The sequence below is a fragment of the Echeneis naucrates genome, chromosome 1, assembly GCF_900963305.1.
Source record: "Echeneis naucrates chromosome 1, fEcheNa1.1, whole genome shotgun sequence".
Taxonomy (NCBI): domain Eukaryota; kingdom Metazoa; phylum Chordata; class Actinopteri; order Carangiformes; family Echeneidae; genus Echeneis; species Echeneis naucrates.
The window spans coordinates 4951591-4972664 of NC_042511.1; the positions used below are offsets into that span (position 1 = coordinate 4951591).

The 21074-nt window shown below is 42.3% G+C and overlaps 3 protein-coding genes, 1 long non-coding RNA gene and 3 other non-coding genes across 10 annotated transcripts in view; 1 reads left to right on the forward strand and 6 right to left on the reverse strand.

Annotated features, from left to right (window-relative positions):
* The window catches only part of slc5a10 (solute carrier family 5 member 10), an 18102-nt gene extending 14780 nt beyond the window's left edge, over positions 1–3322 (reverse strand). The window contains exons 1-7 of the mRNA XM_029506981.1: positions 3293–3322; positions 2441–2545; positions 1846–1905; positions 1380–1484; positions 1183–1288; positions 666–746; positions 373–578 (exon numbers count right to left, since the gene is read on the reverse strand). Of these exons, the coding sequence (XP_029362841.1) occupies positions 373–578; positions 666–746; positions 1183–1288; positions 1380–1484; positions 1846–1905; positions 2441–2545; positions 3293–3307 (678 nt within the window). The 5' untranslated portion in view covers positions 3308–3322. The remainder of the gene's footprint in view (positions 1–372; positions 579–665; positions 747–1182; positions 1289–1379; positions 1485–1845; positions 1906–2440; positions 2546–3292) is intronic.
* On the forward strand, positions 1194–15447 carry chtf18 (CTF18, chromosome transmission fidelity factor 18 homolog (S. cerevisiae)). Of its 3 annotated transcripts, XM_029506950.1 has the most exons (23): positions 1195–1424; positions 5118–5962; positions 6650–6721; positions 6799–6949; positions 7079–7268; positions 7379–7471; positions 7926–7978; positions 8069–8210; positions 8322–8546; positions 8632–8729; positions 8824–8947; positions 9048–9181; positions 9304–9397; positions 9480–9578; positions 9668–9798; positions 9921–10035; positions 10164–10388; positions 10517–10666; positions 11078–11208; positions 12584–12728; positions 12863–12958; positions 13714–13786; positions 15223–15447. In XM_029506950.1, exons 2-23 carry the CDS (start codon positions 5875–5877, stop codon positions 15342–15344), a joined length of 2751 nt encoding a protein of 916 aa, XP_029362810.1. In that variant the 5' UTR covers positions 1195–1424; positions 5118–5874; the 3' UTR covers positions 15345–15447. The 3 variants fall into 3 exon arrangements, with proteins under 3 accessions (XP_029362819.1, XP_029362810.1, XP_029362802.1); XM_029506959.1 differs by having other exon boundaries at positions 1194–5962; positions 8072–8210; XM_029506942.1 differs by having other exon boundaries at positions 1195–5962.
* Positions 15364–18157, reverse strand: gng13a (guanine nucleotide binding protein (G protein), gamma 13a). Of its 2 annotated transcripts, none has more exons than XM_029507040.1 (3): positions 17935–18157; positions 15905–16015; positions 15364–15819 (listed from the first exon to the last, which is right to left on the reverse strand). In XM_029507040.1, exons 2-3 carry the CDS (start codon positions 16000–16002, stop codon positions 15714–15716), a joined length of 204 nt encoding a protein of 67 aa, XP_029362900.1. In that variant the 5' UTR covers positions 16003–16015; positions 17935–18157; the 3' UTR covers positions 15364–15713. The 2 variants fall into 2 exon arrangements, with proteins under 2 accessions (XP_029362900.1, XP_029362892.1); XM_029507032.1 differs by having other exon boundaries at positions 15365–15819; positions 15905–16012; positions 17935–18150.
* A 709-nt stretch (positions 18158–18866) lies between these two features.
* LOC115049070 (uncharacterized) lies at positions 18867–20860 on the reverse strand. The gene is made up of 5 exons (XR_003841104.1): positions 20687–20860; positions 19981–20072; positions 19716–19778; positions 19430–19520; positions 18867–19230 (listed from the first exon to the last, which is right to left on the reverse strand). It is a non-coding gene; the product is annotated as an uncharacterized LOC115049070 (long non-coding RNA).
* On the reverse strand, positions 19302–19390 carry LOC115050338 (small nucleolar RNA SNORD60). The gene has a single exon (XR_003841198.1). It is a non-coding gene; the product is annotated as a small nucleolar RNA SNORD60 (small nucleolar RNA).
* On the reverse strand, positions 19589–19677 carry LOC115050332 (small nucleolar RNA SNORD60). The gene has a single exon (XR_003841196.1). It is a non-coding gene; the product is annotated as a small nucleolar RNA SNORD60 (small nucleolar RNA).
* On the reverse strand, positions 19858–19946 carry LOC115050325 (small nucleolar RNA SNORD60). Its single transcript, XR_003841195.1, has one exon. It is a non-coding gene; the product is annotated as a small nucleolar RNA SNORD60 (small nucleolar RNA).
* Positions 20861–21074: the final 214 nt, after the last annotated feature.

Genomic DNA, 21074 nt, shown 5'->3' on the forward strand with positions numbered 1-21074 from the left:
ATGAAGAAAACCCAACTCATTTCATAACCGTGTTGAAAACATCATCCATTTCTGGCACAATTTTAACCAAGCATATTTACAATAACTGACTGTGTACTGTCACAGGCAGTTCACAGAAATTTCATATGTTGTTTAAATTCCGAATATTAACATAGATTTTTATTTAGCTTAATTTATGAAATTAAATACAATTAGACAAAATGTTACAATTTACTAAATTTTAGAAATGTAATCAAAGCAATTTGAAATACTTTTCCTTCTTTTTGGTTTAACATTGGTGGTGTAACAGTTCTGAGCTGCTTTTCCACCTAGATTCCCAACTTCAGCCAGAACCTCTGGAGTAAAGCTCACACTCGTACAACAACTGCGTACCTGGTCAGTGCACCAGTACCAGGTAGCCAGTATGGTGAGCCCCAGCGTCATGCCAGGCCAGGGCAGGTCCCCAGTGACCGCGTCTCTGAACAGGTGCATGGCGTCCTGACGTGGCAGGTGGCAGGTGCTGTTGGGAATGATCTTAGCGGGCACGGCCATGCTGTACACCTGCTCCAGGTTACCGTAGCCCCCGATCTTGTTAAAGGCTGTGGATCATAAACACACAGCCCTGGTTAACCATTCCTCCTTATGCTGCAAATGTTTTTGGACCCTTTAGATTAAGTCGCGCCTACCAGTAATTGTTAGGATGATGGCTCCAACAATCATGACAAATGTCTGAAGAGTGTCAGTGTAGATGACAGCTGCAAGGCCACCTGAAAGAAAGTCAGTTTCCAGGTTTTTTAGCATCAGTCCACACCAGCACTGGCATTTGTTTTATATCTAAAATTACCCAAAAGCAAATTAAGTTTGTGGACTTTTCAACAAAAACACATCCTTGTCAAACATATTTATTTGAGAACATTAAAACTACCACTAGCAATCAGGTTAGTGTCTAAACTGAGGTTGAGCAAGCAGGCAACAAAGGGAGATTGTATGTAAATGAGTGAGTAACATAGTGTGAATGAGACTGTGTTATATATGCAAATAACAGAGTTTGCTGCACACACACAATATTTTTATAATATTTGCTTTATTAAAATGATTTTTCAATTGATAGTTATTTCCCTACAAAATATGGCTTATGCAAAAAGAATCTGCTTTAAATGTCCTACTGTGGTACATGCAAATATGTCACGCTTGTTGGTGTACCTGCGATAGTGTAGAAAGCAGTGACCACCAGCATGAGGACAGTGGAGAGGTAGAGGTTCCAGCCCAGACACACCTGAACAAACAAGGCTCCGGAGTACAGGTCAGTCTGGTGACGGAAACAGAGCAGCGAGGATTCAGTGTCAGTGCGGGTGGTGGCAGACAAATGTAATATCCAGCTTTGTGTGACATTTCTGTACTGATATCTTTGTGAAGATGGAGAGCAACAGCGAGAGGACAGCCAGGTAGGTTCTGATCCTCTCTCCTCCAAATCGACGGCCCAGATACTCCGGCATCGTCACAATCTGAACATACACATTTCAATATGTTTACACAAAGGAGTCAATCTCGAGAGGCGGAGAAGCTCAGTGTATTGAACAATTAGCAGATGGTAACAGCAACACTAATAGATGTTTTCAATGTAAATGTAAACCAACAAATACATTAATTCATGCTCTTTGTTGTGAGAGGACAGATTGTGTGTCTGTGTTTGTGTGCCACTGTGGTGTAACACCCAGTTGGGGAATTTTCAAGGCGGGGAATGCTTCTAAAGAGAATGTCTCTTGGCACCGAAAGGTACCTGCTGAACCAGCCTTAACAAGCAGACATTTGTCTTTCATGAATGTGTGTGTTTGTGCGTGTGTGGGTCTGTGTATGCAAACTAACCCCTGAGGAGATGTAGACAGGTACAAATACCCAGGCCAGTGCGAGCAACACGTATGTGGCCTAAAAGAGGAAATGAGAAAGAGAAGTCTGACTTTATTGTCCAACAGTTAGTTCCTCCAGGAGCAAAATTCCCTCCAGTCAACCCGGGAGAACCATTTAGGTTTTCTCGGGATCTGTGAACCTTTGCAGTGGTGCTATGGGTTAACTGCAGCCTCACGTTTAACACCTAATACAACTGGGAGGCATTCTGCTTCTGCCCCCTGCTGCTGGTTGTCTGTCACATCTGTTGAAAGATGCTCAAATGCAAACACTGCAACAAGTAGTTTAATCTCCTTGTTCTAGACAGCGAAGTTCAAAGACGAGACACCTGTTCTCATCTGCTTATGTCATGTGTTTCCTTTGCAGATATACAAGGAAATTAGAAAGTGTATGATTACTTTCTCACACAAATAATTTGTCTCACCACAGCACAAAAGAAACATGTAGACGGATTAGAAGGCTGCACCTGCTTAATTCCAGACTGTTATGTGTTTAATTTTTAATTAATAGATAAACAAGTCTGGCATTTCATGTGTAGGCGGGTGTTTTCACTCACGTTCCATTCAAAACCAGTGACAGCGATGCCTCCTGCAGCTCCAGTCCCAGCCAGGCCAATAAACAGACCTGAGCCCTCTGAACTGGCAAACAGGGAAGCTCCGATCTGCACACAACAGTGAGGGAGGAAGTATCCACATTACTCTACAAAACATCTTAATATGCATCATGAACTATATTATTGTTAAGCAGATTTTTACTGGTGTAGCTGGTTGAGTTGAAGTCGGTCTGAATTGCTTTATCTAGAGGTCAGTCCAGTCAGACCCAACCTGCAGGTCAGGCCGCTCTAGAGTCAGAGGCACAGTTTAAATCAGAGCTGTCATGAGGTGATTGATGGGAGAGGAAAGAAGAAAAGCTAATTACCACAAGACAAATCTGTTTTCATTGTTTGGATGTTTCCCTAATCCTCACTGGAGGTTTTTCCAGTCTCTTGTACTAAAGATGCAGATTTTTGTGAAGAGCTCTCAAGTCTAAGATGTCAGTTAATCTTCAACAATGTAATGTGTTTTATAAGTTTATGATTTTTTTTGTACAATCTCAGTTTAGAAGTACCTCTCATCAGATGAATGAGAAACTCCACGTATAATGGTAGAAAGGGGTCATGTGATAAATGTTCTGTTCGAGGAGGATTTTCCACAACACACAATTAAAAAGTTGCTACTTGTTTATTGATTTATAAAGGGTTGGTTAACAATTTATTAACTAATTAATAAATAATGAGTTATATCTTAAAACCTTTTACAAGCAGTGCATGTGAAAATTTACATTTTAAAGCCATTAGTATTAAATCTAATGAATTTAGTGGAATAACAGCAGGCGCTGTTACAGATGTTAGATAAAAACACACACTCACCGGCCACCAGGCCATGTCACGTCCAGCCAAGAAGTATCCATTGAGAGTATTTCTGCTCACCCTGCATGATGACTGACAGGGCAAACTGTTACCTACCACCATCCACACAAATGCACATAAACTGTAGAAAAACACATACATATATCTTTATATGCACCTCGGGCTCTGACTCTTACCCAGATGCCGACAGCAAGGTTGAGAAGGAAGTAGGTTACTATTACAATGATATCAGGAGAGCTGAAGGACTGTGGTAGGTCGTAGAAGTTCACGGTGGAATTAGGCATCCTCATTCTTCACAAAAATGCACGCACACTCTTACAAATACCGGCAAAAACACACACAGTTGTGTTTTATATTGTCTTTTCCTTACAGCTACTCGCCAGCTGTATCAAACACTCAGACCTTTGCAACAAGAGTCTTCGACGACTGATTTACACTCTGACAACCTGACGCTGTAGACCTGCTCTGCAAACACCCTAAACACCAAGAAGAACACATTACACTCCCTGAACACTTGGACAGCAGCACACTCTCTGATAAAACAAACTAAACTAAACAAAACTTCAGACAAAAAAAAAAAAAAAAAAAAAAGTCTCAATAACACACGCACATACACACTCCAGCTCTGGCTAAAGGTTCCCTGTCTGATAAACTGTGTGCTGACCTCACTGGAAGCCGGAGACAGAGTGTCACATGTAAGTGTGAAGAGGGCAGTGCCTCTGCTTGAATTGATGATTAAACACATCACCTTAATGTGGCACCTGCAGAGCTGACACACTCTGTCCTAGGGGATAATGGAGTGTGCGGTGTGGGTGAGCAGTGGAGTACAGCAGATGCTCATGCGGAGCAGAGTCCATAATAACACACACCCACACACACACACATATGCGTACAGACAGTCAATCATTGCTGATGACAAGTTTATAATCATTAGCGTCTAAACACATCTGCTGCTAAGTGCTAGGAAGGGTCAGTGCCACAGAAACAGTTAAACAGTTTCTGAACTTTGTGTGGTTTTATTTAGTACATTATTATGTTATTGAAGTAGGTTACAGTCACTAACCTACTTCAATAACATTGCCAAAACTAGAAGGCCTTAATCCTTCCTTTTTTTTTACGTGGCAGGCTCGTAAGTTTGATGTCTGTCTTCAAGCACAAACATTAAGACATAATATTCTTTCCTGTGCTTGTTGGCCATGTGAAGATCTGTGCCAACTGCTTTCTGTAAGCGATCACAGCCTTTATTCTACAAAACTGTATTCAGAGTTTCATCTGAAGCCAATAAGTGACCTCCACTTTCCAAAGCTGAATGGATTTAGTCAGCAAATTACAACCTTTGGAGTATGAAATTCTTCCTTTTTGTTTGCATCCTTTTACTGCAGTGCGGCGGGGAACACAAAGAGGAAATGTCAAATGGTAACTTGAAAGATCCATACTTGACTTGTCTAACTCCAACCACTGTGGATATAATTTGCTCAGAATGATGACTCTGATGTTGGAAAAAAAATATATTTTGAGGCCTTACACATTACACATTTTTAAATGAACTGTAAATATGGTTAAGTCTTTTTCAGAGTTTATTCAATAGAAGTTTTTTCCCTCATCTTGATCATTTACATTTTGTTTTCTGTCCATGCGTGTGTGAGATTAATGATAATGTGTGTGACGTCAGGACGTCCCCATCACCACCATCTGCTCCTTATAGCAGACAAACAGCAGCCAGCAGTTTGTGTGTGAAACTGGATTAATTTCACATCAGAGAGCAAAAAAAGCAAACTCACTCAATTACCTGTCTCTCTTCCTCCCACACTCGTCATCCTCTCAGGTTGTCGCTCTGTGAAAATGATCCAGATGTGTTCAGCTTAAAGGAACATTCTCCATTAATTTTGTAAGCAGACACAGTTAGGCATGAGTTTCATTAAGGTTATTCAAATGAAAGATAATTCACCCAGGATGTACTGAGGTCATTTATTATTATCACTCATTTATTCCATTCTGTACACAGCAATCACTAAGTTGATGTCTCGTTTCAATTGACACAGGCAATGTCATCATAGAGGCACTACGGCTCTAAAACCCCACTTACCCCAGTTTAAAATTTTATAGCTGGGAATGCACCAGATACAAAATAACTGAATCATTTTGACCTTTGACCCTGTAAATTTCTGCTAAATTAAAACGGTTTATTTTTTACGGTATGATATCGGTGGGCAGAAAAGCCAGAAGACATCTAATTCACGTGGAAGGGTTAGGGTTAGGTTAGATGAAAAACCCCTTCCGTCTTTCTGTCCTCACCTTTAATTTTAATCCAAACCAGGGAGCGGCGCTAATGTGACATTTCCTTGTCTACAGTAGGAGAAGAAGAAGGAGGAGGGAAAAGGGGGCGGAGTCTTGTAACCCGGAAGTAAAAATTCACAACAAAAAAAAATGCCGGGAAATCTGCTCCCCGAAACTGACTGCTGAAAACAGCGAATTGGTTTTTCTTTTTATTCTCTTTATAGTTTAGTTGAAGAAGCATTAAAAGTGTGCCTGTTGTTGGAGTTAACAAACTAAAACGTATTTTCTCGTGTCGTGTTGCTGACATGGACGAATATGACGAGCTGTTCGACCGACAGGATGATTTTGAGGAGCAGTTCGCCGACGAGCTGGAGGTTTTGGCTCAGATGGAGGGTGAGTCCACCTCAACAGCAAATAACTGGACACTCACCAAATGTGTTTGCAATTTAAAACCAAACAACAAACGTAATCTTTATTCGACAGCTAAAGCCATGCTAGTACTATAGTACTATGTTTTATATATATATATTATATAATTCTGTAGTCTTCAGTGAAGTAGGATTGAGCTTCACATTCACATCTACATCAGATTAAAGAAACAAATGATGAGCGTTTACTGCTTGTTTGGATAATTTGCTTCACATTAGTTGTCAAATGTTATACACATTGATGTTACACATAGATGTTAATGATTAATTCTGCCTGTATTTTATCGCCATAATGAGTATCTTTATAATAAAACGGATTCTCTTCCAAATCAAATGAAGGATCGGTCATGACAGAGCACACATAATGTCTTGGGCTTCAGTTGACTACAATGGCCATCATTTCTTTAATCGTTTGAATTTTATAGTAAACCTCAATATTATTTAGTTAATAAAATGTCACTACATTTGGTAAAAAAAAATAAAATAAAATAAACAACACCTATTAAAATCTCCCGGAATACAAGGTATTTCTTTGACATTATGCAAATCCGTTATGTTCAGAATCTAAAAGAGGAAAACAGTTCCTAACTGTTTTGGCACTGCTTTTGGTTTAAATTATTATCTATCTTTGTGTGCATTTGTGTGTTTTCAGAGGAAGATGATCTGGGGAGACGTCAAGGAGAAGACATTTCAGACGTAGAGCACCCGGATGATCGGCCCATCAGTGAGTTCACCCTGGGAGTTGAAATATGTTTCATCCTGTTTCTTTGAAAGTAACAAAATCTGATCTTGTCCTTTCAGCTCCAAAAGCAAAGCGACAGAAGCAGGATGCTGGTGTGGCCAAGCGACTTTTCAGCACATCACAAATTCAAGAAAGCAAGGTACGGCTGCAGAGTGCTGACATCACACCTCCATCCTCTCCAGAGCAGTATGATCCCTCTCACACCTTCAGGTAAGCAAGATGGAAGGTGAAGATTGACTTGATACTAAATTATTTGATCAGAATTTTAAAAATCAGTTGGTTATATATCATTAGCACTAGATATGTCCTACAATAGACTTGTACCTCTTTGTTTTCTAGGTCTACTCCTGCTGTGCTGGATATCAGTGGCTTTGCTACAATCCCAGAGACACCTAGACGACAGCCCACAGAAGCACCGTCTTCACTACATGTGCTGAAGCGACCTCCGCTGGAGGGGGATTACATCAGTGTGACGGACTCATCAGGGAGTCGAGTCTACCTGCGGCAGAAAGAAGACACAGGGACGAAGGTCAGGCTCCTCAGCAATCACACATCTTTAATGTTCATTGTTACACAAACACCTCGCCTTGCTGCTCGTAACAAAACCCTGACTTTTGTTATATATTTATTATATTCCAGATGGTGGACTCCAGAATGGTTCCAGATTCCCAGGGTGCACTGGGGCTTCTTGCGGTACCAATAGGTGTTCTTAGAGAGCAGGAAGCAGAGAGGGTAAGTGACCCAGCTGATGTGTGTAATCTTCTGAGTAGCCTGAACTGTAGCACACTGATTCACACCGATTACAAGCAGGTTCATTAGTTTCACTGAATCCAAACAGTTAATTAATTTTATACACAGAATACACCTTGATGCCTCTGTAGCCAAAGAGGCAAATAGTTAAATGTCTGATGCAAAAATGTGTAGCTGCGAAATCTCATTTAATTATCCTCTTTGATATTTGAACATGATAGATGTCTAAAGTGTAATGTTATCATGTATCAACATTTAAGTCCATACATTTTTGCATTTTATGAATTCAAATAGTGAGGGTTTAGTGTAACACCTTAAATACTGTAAAAATATATTGTATGAGTTCCTTTTGAGGCCAAAATAACAAAGCGTAAACATGATTGAATTTAAATATGATGAATTTCACTCAATATCATTTCTCTTTTACATCACACAGCGCCATCAGCAAGTTTTAGAGGAATCTCAACGCCTCACAGAGCTGCTGACCAGGTAACACCACAAACCTCTCTTATCATACATATCAAGATAATGAATAGGTGTGCTATTGTATTTTTTTTTTGTCTTTTATGTCTTTTATAGCAGCGTGAACGATGTGTTTGTTGAGCCTGAAAGCAGAGAAGATGAAGAGAACAATGATCCTGCAGACACAGAGGGCCGAATTTCTCGTCTCTGGGTGGACAGATTTTCTCCCAGACACTACACACAACTTCTCAGTGATGATGTGAGTAATGTGTCTGTATAGTCTGTGTCAGTCCTAACATTGTACTGTAAATTCTTTAATTGACCCTGGTTGAATATCTGACACCAAGAGTGTGGAACTGTTTCTTTCCAGTTTACCAACCGCTGTCTGCTCAAGTGGTTGAAACTCTGGGACACTGTTGTGTTTGGAAGAGAGAGGAAGTCCCGCCCTGCCCGCTCTGACAGGCAGGCGCCCAACCAAAACTCATTCAAATCCAATAAAGGCAACCAGAACCTAAATCGCTTCAAGACAAAGATTGAGATGACTGAGGAGCTGCTGGAAGCCGAACTGGACCAGTACAAAAGACCTAAATTCAAGGTCTGCACACTCATGTTGGAACAATATTAGTCCAGCCTCCTTAAGTTGTTATCAAAGAGCTAATTTCTTTTTTGTCCTAGTCTAGGTTGCATTGTTGTCTGGTCCGCCAGGTTTGGGGAAGACCACCCTGGCTCATGTCATTGCCAAGCATGCTGGCTACAATGTGGTGGAAATCAATGCCAGGTTACACAAATTACATTGACACTGATGCATAAAAGCAGTAAATAATAAAATGTAGGTTTACAGGTTGTGACCACAGCGGTGCTGAATTTTGCAGTGACGACCGCAGTGCAGAAGTCTTCCAGAAACGCATTGACACGGCAACGCAGATGAAGTCTGTGTTAGGAGCCAATGAAAGACCCAACTGCCTTATTATCGATGAGATTGATGGAGCACCTGTGGTACGCTCAGGGCACCATTGCAATCTGCAAAGATTAACAATACTAACTGTGATTTTAACATCAGCACTCCTTAAACAATATTCTCTGTGATCCTCTACAGGCTGCCATCAACATTTTGTTAGCAACTCTGAATAGGAAAGATGGACATGGTGGGGAATCTGGAGCAGAGAACATGAAGAAGAAAAAGAAGGAGTCCATTCTGCTTCGACCAATCATCTGCATCTGTAATGACCTGTAAGAGAGAGCTGTACATTTTTGTAAACGTTGTATGGATGCATGTTAATCGTGTATATTCTACGTTTATATTAATTTAGCCTTGGTCCAGCCTTTCGCTGATGACAGATGTTTGCTTTTAGTTATGTTCCCGCTCTCAGATCTCTCAGGCAGCAGGCCTTTCTCCTGGCTTTCCCTCAGACTCAGCCTTCTCGCCTTGCACAGAGACTAGCAGAGGTCAGCTCACACATATGCTCATCGAACACACACTGACCCTTTGAACAGACAGACAAACCAACACTGTTGTCTTTCTTTGCAGATTTCACTCCAGCAGGGGATAAAAGCAGACACAGGTACTCTGATGTCACTGTGCGAGAAGACAGACAATGACATCAGGTCTTGTATCAACACACTACAGGTGTGTGGCAAAAATATAAAGACGCTTTTGTACGTGGCAAGACTCTGTGTGGTGTAATTATGTTAAATTGTGGGCACTCCTCTGTGTAGTTTCTCCACAGTCGTGGCCTCAAGCAGCTGGACACCAAGACGATCCAGAGTGTGTCTGTGGGACAGAAGGACCAGAACAAAGGCTTGTTTCATCTCTGGAAGGAGATCTTCCAGATGCCGCGTACAAAACGGTGCATTTTTCCTCCTGCCTGAATTGTGTTTTTGAATTGAAGCTTGAAATCATTGTGTGTAACTGTGTGTTTCCCCCCTCACCAGCTACATGTCAGCTAATCATCCTAATTTGTCCCTTAAGGAAACGTATTGGTGAAGGGTTTGATGAGGCCCTGGGCTCAGGAAGTGGAGCTCAGAGGTTCCAGTACATTCTAAACTTGGCATCATCAAGTGGAGAGTATGAGAAGGTTTCTCAGGTAATAAACACAGAATGCTGTGCTTTTTTCTGAGGTCACTACTCAAGTGAGGAAAGCATCAAGAACACTGGCTTAGCCTTTACTGCAAACAAAAAAAGACATTATGAAATCTTTCCGTCTCTTTTCAGGGTCTGTATGATAATTATCTGTCCATGCGTGTCAGAGACCCCAACCTGCAGTGTGTGAGCGAGGCTCTGGATTGGCTGTCGTTCTCAGACAGGCTCAACCACATGATTCTGCACAACCAGAACTTCTCCCTGATGAAATACCTGCCTTTCTTGTCGGTCACGTTCCACTTCCTGTTTGCTCACACAAATGTGCCCCGCATCAACTATCCCCACAGCCAGCACGAGGTACTAACAAACTACGTACACCATTGTATAGTTAAACAACGAATAAAATACAAAGCAAAAAAGAACAAGCAGGAAAGTCTAAAAACTAACAAGTGAGATATCATGGATTGTTGTTGTGTCATCTCTAGGCCACCTCCCGCCTCCTCAGCAGCAAGAATGCCTTGTCCTCCATGCTGGCTGACATCCCAGCAGGCTTCAGAACCAGGATTAGCCAACTCAGCCTGACCCTTGATATTCTTACGCTGCTCCTTGAGATCATCTCCCCCAAACTACGGCCTGTATGTAACAGAACGCAGCTTTCACCTGCAAATTTGAATCTGTCTGACTCATTTATGTTGTTTATAAGTTGAATGAGTAAAAACGAGCGAATAAGAAACACATTTTTCTTTCAAGATATGCACTCATATATGCTCAGGTTAAAATTTAATAAAATAAAATGCAACAGACTTATTCTATAACCAGCGTGATTTTGTTGTTGAGGTTTAATAGATTGTTTAAAAGAGGTATCAGCTTTGCTATATTTATGAAATTATTAAGGTTAGAATTTGCAGTGGTGCTATAATCTAGTCTCATTTCACAAAGCAGTTGCGTAGAACAACTGTTTGTATGGTTGGGTGGGGATAACCCTAACCCTAACCCTGGGTCACGTCGGTGTGACTGTGGCTCATTATGAATCCTGTTTCCTCCAGGTGAATCCGCAGCTGTTCAGCAGCAGAGAGAAGGAGCAGATGCGGGAGCTGATCAACACCATGCTCGCCTACAACCTCTCCTACAGACAGGACCGCACACCTGAGGGGCAGTACACATATGTGCTGGAGCCGTGAGTGTACACACACACACACACACACACACACCTACTGTATATTGCATGCAGAACAGATGTGTTTCCAGGGGCCTGAAGGTCACGTCGCTTGTCCACGCAGAGGTTTTCTGCATTGAGGCTTAGAGAGTAATCCCTTACTTGGTATTTATGTGTGATGGTTGTGTCGCCGGAGCAGAGTACCTAACCTCAAAGCTTCACCATAGGGGGGTACAGGTGGATGGACCAACAGATGAAGGGCTGGATGAGTGACGTTGTTGGACAAGTTTATGAACAACTGAGAGGAGGGGATAACTGAACACTTTGGTTCAAACTCAGATCTTTGGTTTAACTGGACCTTCGCCTTTTTTACCACTGAGGTTGGTGGAGACTCTGATGTTGGTAGATTGAAATGACCGGCTGTTATCTCGGCCATTCCGCCCCAAGTGGAGATGCAGCCAGACGCCGAGGGAGGCTCCTTTCTGCAGGCTCGCTGTGATGAAGTGCTGGTAACCAACGACTGGTGCTTGCCCCTGGTGTTGGCTCTGCTGCTGCTCCTGCTGCTCTATGTCTTCCTGTATCTGCCCTCTTTAGCTCACCACAACACCAGCTGCTGATGCCTCGTGGGTAAAGACCTGGAGCATAATTGTGGACTTTTAACATCACAGGCAGCAGATCTGCCCACTCACAGCAGAATGATGAGACTGGACTGCTCTCTTGTTGAAAACTGTTATTGATTGGTCAGAATTATTAATGGTGACCTGGAAAGAAGAGGACGGTCACAGGCTTGCACTAAATCACAACAGTATCTTTAGTGTGATATCGGTTCTGAGACAAGTTGGGTTATGGTTCTTCAAAGAATTCAAACTGTGACTGTAACTTCAAAGTGCTGAAGTTTATGGGATGTGTATAACTTGGCTCCCTGTGTTCAAGCTGCTTGTGAATAGATGTATGTATTTGTCACAGGTTCAACCACCTAATATCAGCAACATGGTGTAAATCTCATCATGTTAAAAGGGAACTGAAGCCAACTAACTGTCTTTATAATGACAACTTGCAGTAAATAGCTCTCAGCTCCACAAACTGGTATTATCTTATTTATCTTATATTTATGTCCTTCAGGCACTAATTGAGAGATTCTGTGTGTGTGAGTGAGAATAAAGCTGGAGATCAGCAGTAAGAGGATTAAGGTTTTAGATCAGACAGATTCAGGGTTTTATCTGGAAAACATTAACCACGGCACCAAAGTGGAAGTTTTTGTGTTATTTTGTTTGTCATCAAGCAGGGTTCACCCCCTCTGTCAGCTGCATCGCATCAGGAGTGCGTCTGTGTGTGCAATACGTGTGCCTCTTGTTTGTGTGGAGCTTTTTACTAAGTGTGTGTCTTTATCTTGCAGTCGGGTCGAGGAGGTGGTGAGGTTTCCCGGCCTGCCCCCCCATCGCCAGTTGACTTATCAGGCCAAACAAACCATCAACAGGGAGATGGAGCAAGAGAGGATGAGGAGAGCTGAGCAAGTGATGCTGCAGAGAAACCCTGCTGTGGTGAGACTTGAAATACAACATGGTTAACCCAAGAGATCATGCCATTCTTGCACACAACACTGCCTGCAGACAGTTGGGCCACTGTGTGTTAATAATCTAATGTGGTTATAATCTGCTTTGTCTGGCTGATGCAGAAAGAGGAAGACAAAAAGAGCGCCGGTTCCAAACCGATCAGGAACCATCAGCAGAGGCTGGAGAACATTGTCAAACAGACCACAGTGGAGACCAGGGTGAGTCAAAACGCTTAACCCCCAGCAGAAAGAGCAAAATTTGATTCTAAATAAAACAAAAACATTTTTAACTAATCTGGATGTTTTTTTTTTTGTTTTTGTTTTTTTTTTTAAGTAATTGATAAGTTTGTTATTTATCGCCACAGAAACAGCAAAGAACTTCTGTGGGATGAATTATTTCACTTTAGATAGATTTTTATTTATTGTATTTTAACTGAAACATGTTTGCAGTTATAAAGGCATATAATGAAACATTCATGAACATGGTGCGGTGCCATGGGGGGATGAAAATCACGATGAATGATTTGGGAATCAACACTACGCGATGAGTTGAACAGCATAGCATGAATCCTCAGTAGGAGGCCAGTTTGAGTCCAGTTTTCACTGACAACAACTATTGTGGGTAGCTCGGCACCTTGTTTATTGGAGAAGTAGCAACATAACAGCTTCCCTGCTACCCATGAGACTCTCACAGTTGTATGTGTTCGTTACTGACTGTAGGTGGAACCAGAGAGGAGGACTAGTTTCATCATCACAGTTTTAATAACTCTATAATTGAGTGAAGAGAAGAGGCTTCTAGAGGGCAGAAATTAGGGTAATGAAAAGCTACTGAGTTGAAGTCCCCAAATGCTTATCACTGGGGACAGAGGAATGAGGCTAATGAGCAGTGGAGCGTGTTATTATTATTCACTGTTATTGACCTTGATGTTGAGGACAGCTTCTTAGAAACTTCCTTCTGTGTTTGTGTCCTGCAGCCGGAGGTGGATTTCTTCGGTCGAACTGTCGCCCCCAAACCTCAGATTCAGCATTCGTCCTCCTCAGACACAGGTACCGTAGAGACTTTGCACTCAGCTACACGAGTGTGACTTCGTTTTTTCCAACTGCTTTGAGATCACAGGCTCTCCAGGGAGCAACGCCTCAAGGCACATCAGGTCCAAACAGCCCAGAGGTGACAGCTGATGTGTTATGTGACATTTCTAATTTAGTGCTCCTGTGGCAGGCTGGAGATCTGGACTGTCAGCAGCTCTGCCACCATAATGCTGCTTATATCTTATTTGTGTTATCAACAAAAAGAACGTGACACAGCCTGATCTGCAATATTTACCTCAGTTTGGTAGATTTTCTCTTCCTACGTTGCACAGGGGGTAAATATTTTCAAAATAGTTTCCCCTTTTGCTTTGGAGTTTTATAGCCGAACAACTGTTAGAAAGCCCTTTTACGATATATAAAGTATAAACAGCAGACACCCAGTTATCCCTATTTATGAACACAAAGTACCAGGAAGTAAAAATAGTTGGTGAAACTATAAGATAGATATATATATATATATTTTACTTTTAAGCCAAAATTGTAAAAAACCCGATTTGCACCAGTACATGTATGTTTTATGCAGCTGGACGCAGAGGCCCAGATTCAGCATTTAATGGTGGAAGCAGTTCAATCACTAACCATCCTGAAAGCAGTACATCCTGCAGTCTGACTGACGGGGTAATCAGGGTGGAAACGCTGCTCTGTGGCTGTTTGCAGGTCAGAGTAGGAACCATAACGGCTCGACAGATGATCGAAATCACTTTCTGTTCCGACCATAAAAAGAACAGTGGATTGAAGTCAGCTTGTAGGGTTTGTGAGGTGTGTGGTCTTTTTTATGAGAAGGGATACACAACATGTACCTCTGCTGAGACTGATGTGGTTAAATGGATCAAGTCCTCAGTGACTTGCATTTTAACACATCCCACTGAGCTGCCTGCAGCAATGTAGATAGTTTTCTACCTTGGGGGGGGCGGGGGGGGGGCTACAACTGGATCAGCTTCTGTAGATACTTCTGAGTAAATGTGGCAGGGAGATAAAGTCGGACTGGTGTATCGCTGAACACAGGAATGAATCAGGGAATACATCACACGAATTAAAAATAGAATTTCTCCAACAAGTGATTATCAGTCAGCTGTTCAGATAGGAACACTTTAATTTCTTGCTGGGAAATCAGATTCTAGTTATATGTAAATATTTGCAGGTTTTCTTTTTGTAGTAAAATAAATTGAATGCCACAGGTTTGGACATGAGTTGGCAAAAACAAGCCTTTTCAAAAAATATGAGATTGTAATTTTACAGACCAACCCACCAGATTGATCTATCAGGAGAACAGTAGAAACATCCATAGATGAATTATTCACCTTTCTGTCTGTTGGACTAAGAGACTAATCTTTTCAGGATTGCTCACAATGTCATGGGTGTTTGCCCTAATTGCCCCTTTGCTTGTCTTCTAGGGGATAAATGTGTGGCTCTCGCCATGGGGAAGGCTGTGGGCAACAGTGATGTGTGGTTCCGCTTCAACGAGGGCATGTCCAACGCAGTGAGGCGAAATGTCTACATCAGAGAACTACTGTAAGATACTCCAAGAGTCCCAATCAGTCCAAAATCCATTTGTTAAATTCAAAACAGTCTTTATTTTTGATTGACAGTGTAAAGAGCCAATAAAAACATTGTGTTGTTGAACGTTTCTCAGCAGTCCATCAAAACAAACCTCTAGAAAGCTACTCAGTGCTGTACACTCACTCACACACACACACACACACACACACACACACAAATCGTCACATAAATTAACAGCATTCAGGAGTCTCCAATAAATAAACAAGGTAATAGCCATAATGTGGGTGAGAGAGTGAGTTAGTGCAGCGTGACTGTCTGTGGTAGGGCATGATTCTTTAGGTTATATGCATCCGTGATTTAATGTTTGTGTGTGCGTGTGCGACCATTAGAGGATCACACACTTGCCCTTCTCCACCCAGGGGTTGGCCCTCATCAGCTCAGGGTTCAGGAAAGGATCCTCACAAACACAACCCTCGATCCACTTCACCAGCCTGCAGAGTTAGAACGTCAACATGAATGTGACAGTCTAAAGATATCTGGTGTGCGTCTGTCAGGTTGTGGGCCGTTCATACGTACTCGGTAACAGTGATGGAGGATTTCTCTCTGTTGATCGCCAGCTGATACTGGAGGCTTTCCACTTCTCTCCTCATCTGTGGGACGTCTAACTCCTCCATGGTGACGATGCTGCTGTCCACAAAGACGCGCACAACAAAAGCACAGAACTGACTGTTTAAATCGAGCGCTACAACAAGAGAGTAGACGAACATCAACAAATTGGTCGAAACTTAGGCGCAAATCAAAGCGAGTCAGTCTTTAATAACTTGTTCTACGTAAAAGACAAAACTGGATATTTCCTAATTAAGTTTAATCCGTAGGAACACAAAAGTAGAAGAAGTTAAGTCTTTGTCTTGGTGTGTCTGTATAAAGAAATATTCCGTTCAGTATGACATGAAACATATCGGTTCGGCTGGGAGCCGCTGCAGTTTGACGCTGTCTGAGAAAACCTTTATAAAGACAAGATTCATCGAACTGCAGAGGAAGTGGTTGATGGAACATGTTCCTGTCAGAAATGTCACCTTGATGACTTTATGTTCAAAGCTGGAAGGATTTTGTTCAAACTGTTAACCGCACTTAAAGTGGTGTATCTGCCACAGAGAAGTACTCCTGCACACCTTTAATGGCTGAATTTGTCTTCATGGAAGTAAAACCGAAGAAGCCACGATGGAGAAATACATAATATAACTGTGGGTCCGTATTTTGGCTTATTTCCCGTCTCCAGTCATTCCTACTAAAGTTGTGACTCATTTAGAAACTGCTTTTAACAATGTTCTCTACTTTCCCAAAATAGCTTTAAATATAAACAAACAGGAGATGGTGCTTGTTTTGTGGTGGATAAATACACAGTTTGGGCTGTAGTTGATATTGAAGAAGAGTATTCGCTCAGTGATCTGTTTTTAATTGTTTTTGGAACCATTTCTTTTGTCTCCTGTGAAATTTGAGCAGCTTCATGAAAACATAATTTCAGATCATTAATCCATTTGATTTGTGATCACACATTTAAAGTAAACCCTTCTTTTGAGGGCTACATGTGGGGTTGTTGTTGCTTTGAAAAACGAATAAGCTGATGTGAGCACTGCAACATCTTCAGGGCAGAGCGGATGGTGCACTGACTCAATATTGTGTGCTCGGAAAATTGTGTTATGAGACAGGACGTTCTGGGACGAGCTGCTTAGCCTGCCTATTTCAGTTGAAGAATGGAAAGGAAGCAAAACGAGAGCGAAGACTGGAGTTGCTTCCCACCGATGGAGACGCCTCTTGACAAGTGAAGGAATGAAGTTCAAGTCTCCTCTTGACTGGTAGCAAATTTCAAATCTGACATTAGCTCTGTGGCAATAACAGAAATTTGCATATATTCTCTTTAAACATGTAAAAGTACTAAGTATGAGGAACCAGTTTAGGAAATCTTATATAACATCTGAAATAATTTTAAACTGAATGAATCTATTTGCAGATGATATAGTAGTTTCAGATAAATATTGTCCCCGATGGAAAGTATATTTATATAAGTGCTGACAAACAGCTCCAGGTACTTTAATATTTAAATTCTCTATTATTTGTTCATCACCATTCATCATATGTCCAAAGCAAATATATGTTTTTACGTCACCGCAGTTAAAACCTCTAATTAATAATAAAAAAAAATTATATAACGAACAAATTCATTCTCTTTGATTAGACTGAAAAACTACCAAATCCAGCCTATTGATACTAAACTGGCCTCCATCGCTGGAGGCACTGCTGCAGGAATTGGCTTTTTAAACGCTGTTTACACAATAAGCTCCTTTATTCCTCCTTATTGTAAATCCAGCCCCACCCAGCCACAGGGCCCAGCTGAGGGTTCAGAGCAGCCACGGATCTGTCGCTTTAGTCCTCCTCCTCCACCAGCATCCATCCAGCCGGCCGTCCCCCGAGCGGCCCGGGACACCTCCGCCTGGACGAGGCCCCTAAACCGGGTCCAGTCCGGTCCGGGGTCCTGTGGGTGATGCGGGCTCCAGGAGAGATGTGTCGTGATTAAAACACACACACACACACAGAACCGGACTTACCGTCAGGCCTACCGCAGAGGACCGCTGGCCGATTCGGTGTCCAGCCGAGTGATCGAGGATGCGGACCGGGCTTGGAGAGCGAGAGGAGCCGCAGAGAGTCCGGCGGAGGAGGACTTTTCTCCGGCGGATGAGTCCGGTTTGAGAGGAGGAGGAGGAGGAGGCTGGCTGTCGGCGGTCCTCGGTGCAGGACACTCCCCTGCGCTCCTCTCCGGTAGCGACTGGATGCGGGATGCGCAGGGCGGGGGAGGCGGAGACGGAGTCCGCTTTGACAGTCAAATGAGTCCGGAGCGGAGGACGCACCTGTATGGAAACCAGCCGGGGCAGGAAACACGCAAATGAGGCCGAGCTCCGAGGGGAGCTCATTTCCATTCAAATGACCGGAGATGATGTCGCTTTCTGGGCTAATGCAGAGCAGATTTCCCGACCGGAGACCGGCAGGACGACCTCGGTGACACCGGACCAGATCCCTCTGGACGCTGCTTCCTGTTGGAAGCTTTCAGATCCTTTAGGAGCAACGCTACAGTTCACAAAAATAACTAAAACTGGTCAAATAGGACAGAACAAAAAGTGCACAGTCACCCCTGAGGACAAGAGACAACTTCAGGGTGTAACTCTCCTCACCTCTGTGTGGGTGTGCATGGCCTGTAGTCTGCAAAACTGCACCATATTTTAGTGTACTCCATCTATACAAGATGATGGTGTAATATTCTGTAAGAGACCTGCTGCTTTAAACCAGTTTATATAAATAAAAAAAATAAAAACATGCATGCATAACTCAGAGTTTAAATATATTGAAGTCTCCGACCTTACAAGTCTTTTTGAAAGCATATAAACTTACTGTCAGCTAAAATATGGCTGATGAGTCATGGAAAACAATATTTATGATTTACAGACCAGACACCAAATTAACTTAGGTACAGTTTATTCAATTTCTGACAATACTATTGAAATTACTGTCACTGCTACCGCCGTACATTTTCATTAAGCATTAAAGCTTCAGTCCCTTTAGATGCTGTACAGAGGGCAGCAGTTTTCCCCCAATGACGCCATTTGCATAAATTGTTGGAGAGCTGAAACGGCCTATTCAGACCTGGAAATGTCATGCACCTCAGGAGAGTCAATCACGAGTTGGCAGCTCTACTGATGTCAGAGCGCTCATGCTCCATTTGAAGTTCACTCAGACCACATTGAGCTCTGATATGAGCCACAAAGGAACATGTATTCTAAGATCAGGTTGTGTGGCATCACTTGTCGTCAGGTGGGGCAAGTTTCTTCTGTGTTGACTCATGAATCTACCTGCAACAGAAAAGACGCCTGTTAAAAGTCACACAAAGACACTTTAAACATCATTTGTATGCAATTTGAAGGAGCCTCAGGTAGAAAGGTAGAATCAGGAGCCGGAGTCCAGCTCTCATAGTAGGTGTCAGAAAAGTTATTTGATTTGTCATCGCTGGCTCTTAATGTGTTCATATACAAACAAACCAAATTGACTCACCGGCCCTCGTGCTCAGGACTGGCCCTGTTGTGTTTTCTTCTGAGATGTAGCCATAGCACCCAGGTCTTCAGTCACCACATTCCCACCTGATCTGTAACAGGAACAGGGAAAATTAGAGACACCATTAACAGAAGCGTGACAGTCTGAGTCACTATCACGTAGCCTCAGAATAAAGTTAGAATCAGGAGCCGGAGTCCAGCTCTCATAGTAGGTGTCAGAAAAGTTTATTATGTTTGTCATCAACGGCTATAACATGGTCAGATTCTAATGTGTTACATGGACTCACCAGTTCTTGGACAGTGTCCCCAGGTCAATAAAAACACTGCGGCTTCCGGAGCCTGTTCCTGACCTGCAAAGTGACCAAAAAAAAAAAAAAAGTTAGGATAAGGCACCACTTCTGAGTTGAAGACTGATACAGTCTGATAATAGAGCCTCAGAATAAAGTTCGAATCAGGAGCTGCAGTCCAGCTCTCATAGTAGGTGTCAGAAAAGTTTATTTAGTTTGTCATCACTGGCTGGAACTGTTTTACATAACCAACATACAGACTCACCGGCTCTTCCACAGTCACATGAGCCCAGAAGGATGAAGCTCAGGCTCATCTGTCCTTCAGTCAGTCCACCGAGTCAACAGTTTCAGCCATATCTGCAAAAGGAATACAGAGAATTAGACCAGACGAAGAAAAAGAAACAAGGAGTCTGAGGAAGGCCACAGTACATTTTTAAGAGTTTTATCATGGCAATTTAAGACAAGTATTTCCCAAATCCTTTTGCTATACGGGGAAATTGAAATTACCGTTTTTCCCCCTTAAGCCAGAATACAAGACATCAAATCAGATTATAGAGACGATATAAAATGATAACATTACTGATCACGTGGTACTGCATTAGTCACATGGATTGCATTCACAGGCAGATTATATAAACACTGAAACTTGCAAAACCTTTCTGGTGTTTTAAACATTCTATTCATGGCTACATAAAAAAATAAGAGGAATCTTTTAGTTGTGCTTGAATGAATAGTTTACATTTTAAACAAAGCTTTAACTGTCAGACACGTTTCCACTATCAGAAAAATATTCTACCTCATATTCAGCGTTACTTCTCCTTTAATTAAGGTAAAATCTTGTACTCAGATTTGTTTTATTTGTGTTCGTTTATTATTATTATAATACTTAATAGTAACACGTGCGCTCTGCACCGATCACCCACGTGCTGCTGTCCGGACCAACATGGCGGCCACGCCAACGTCGTACTCACCGAAATGTTCGGCCTCTGGAGAACAAACTCCAGTCGGAGACGGGACAATCACCATCACGGTGGAAGTACCGGAGGATAAATCGTTAAAAGCACGGCAGAGGTGTGTCTCCATCACCAAACAACGATGGAAAGACAGAAGTGGAGTGAAGCCGCTGAAGTTATGCTACAGTCAACCGGAAGTACCGCCCTCTTTATGTTTGGCCACTTCCGCCTTTTTACGACAGGCCGGAAACTGTTATTGTGTTTTCTTTATTGCCTGATAATTATTTCTCAAAAACGTAAAAATAACGTTTTGGGTTTTTTTTTGCCTTCGTCGTACAGCATCTCCCACGAACCTCAGCGTCAGATTCACGTGCAAAGTCTGATGGGAGCTGTAGTTTATGAGCAC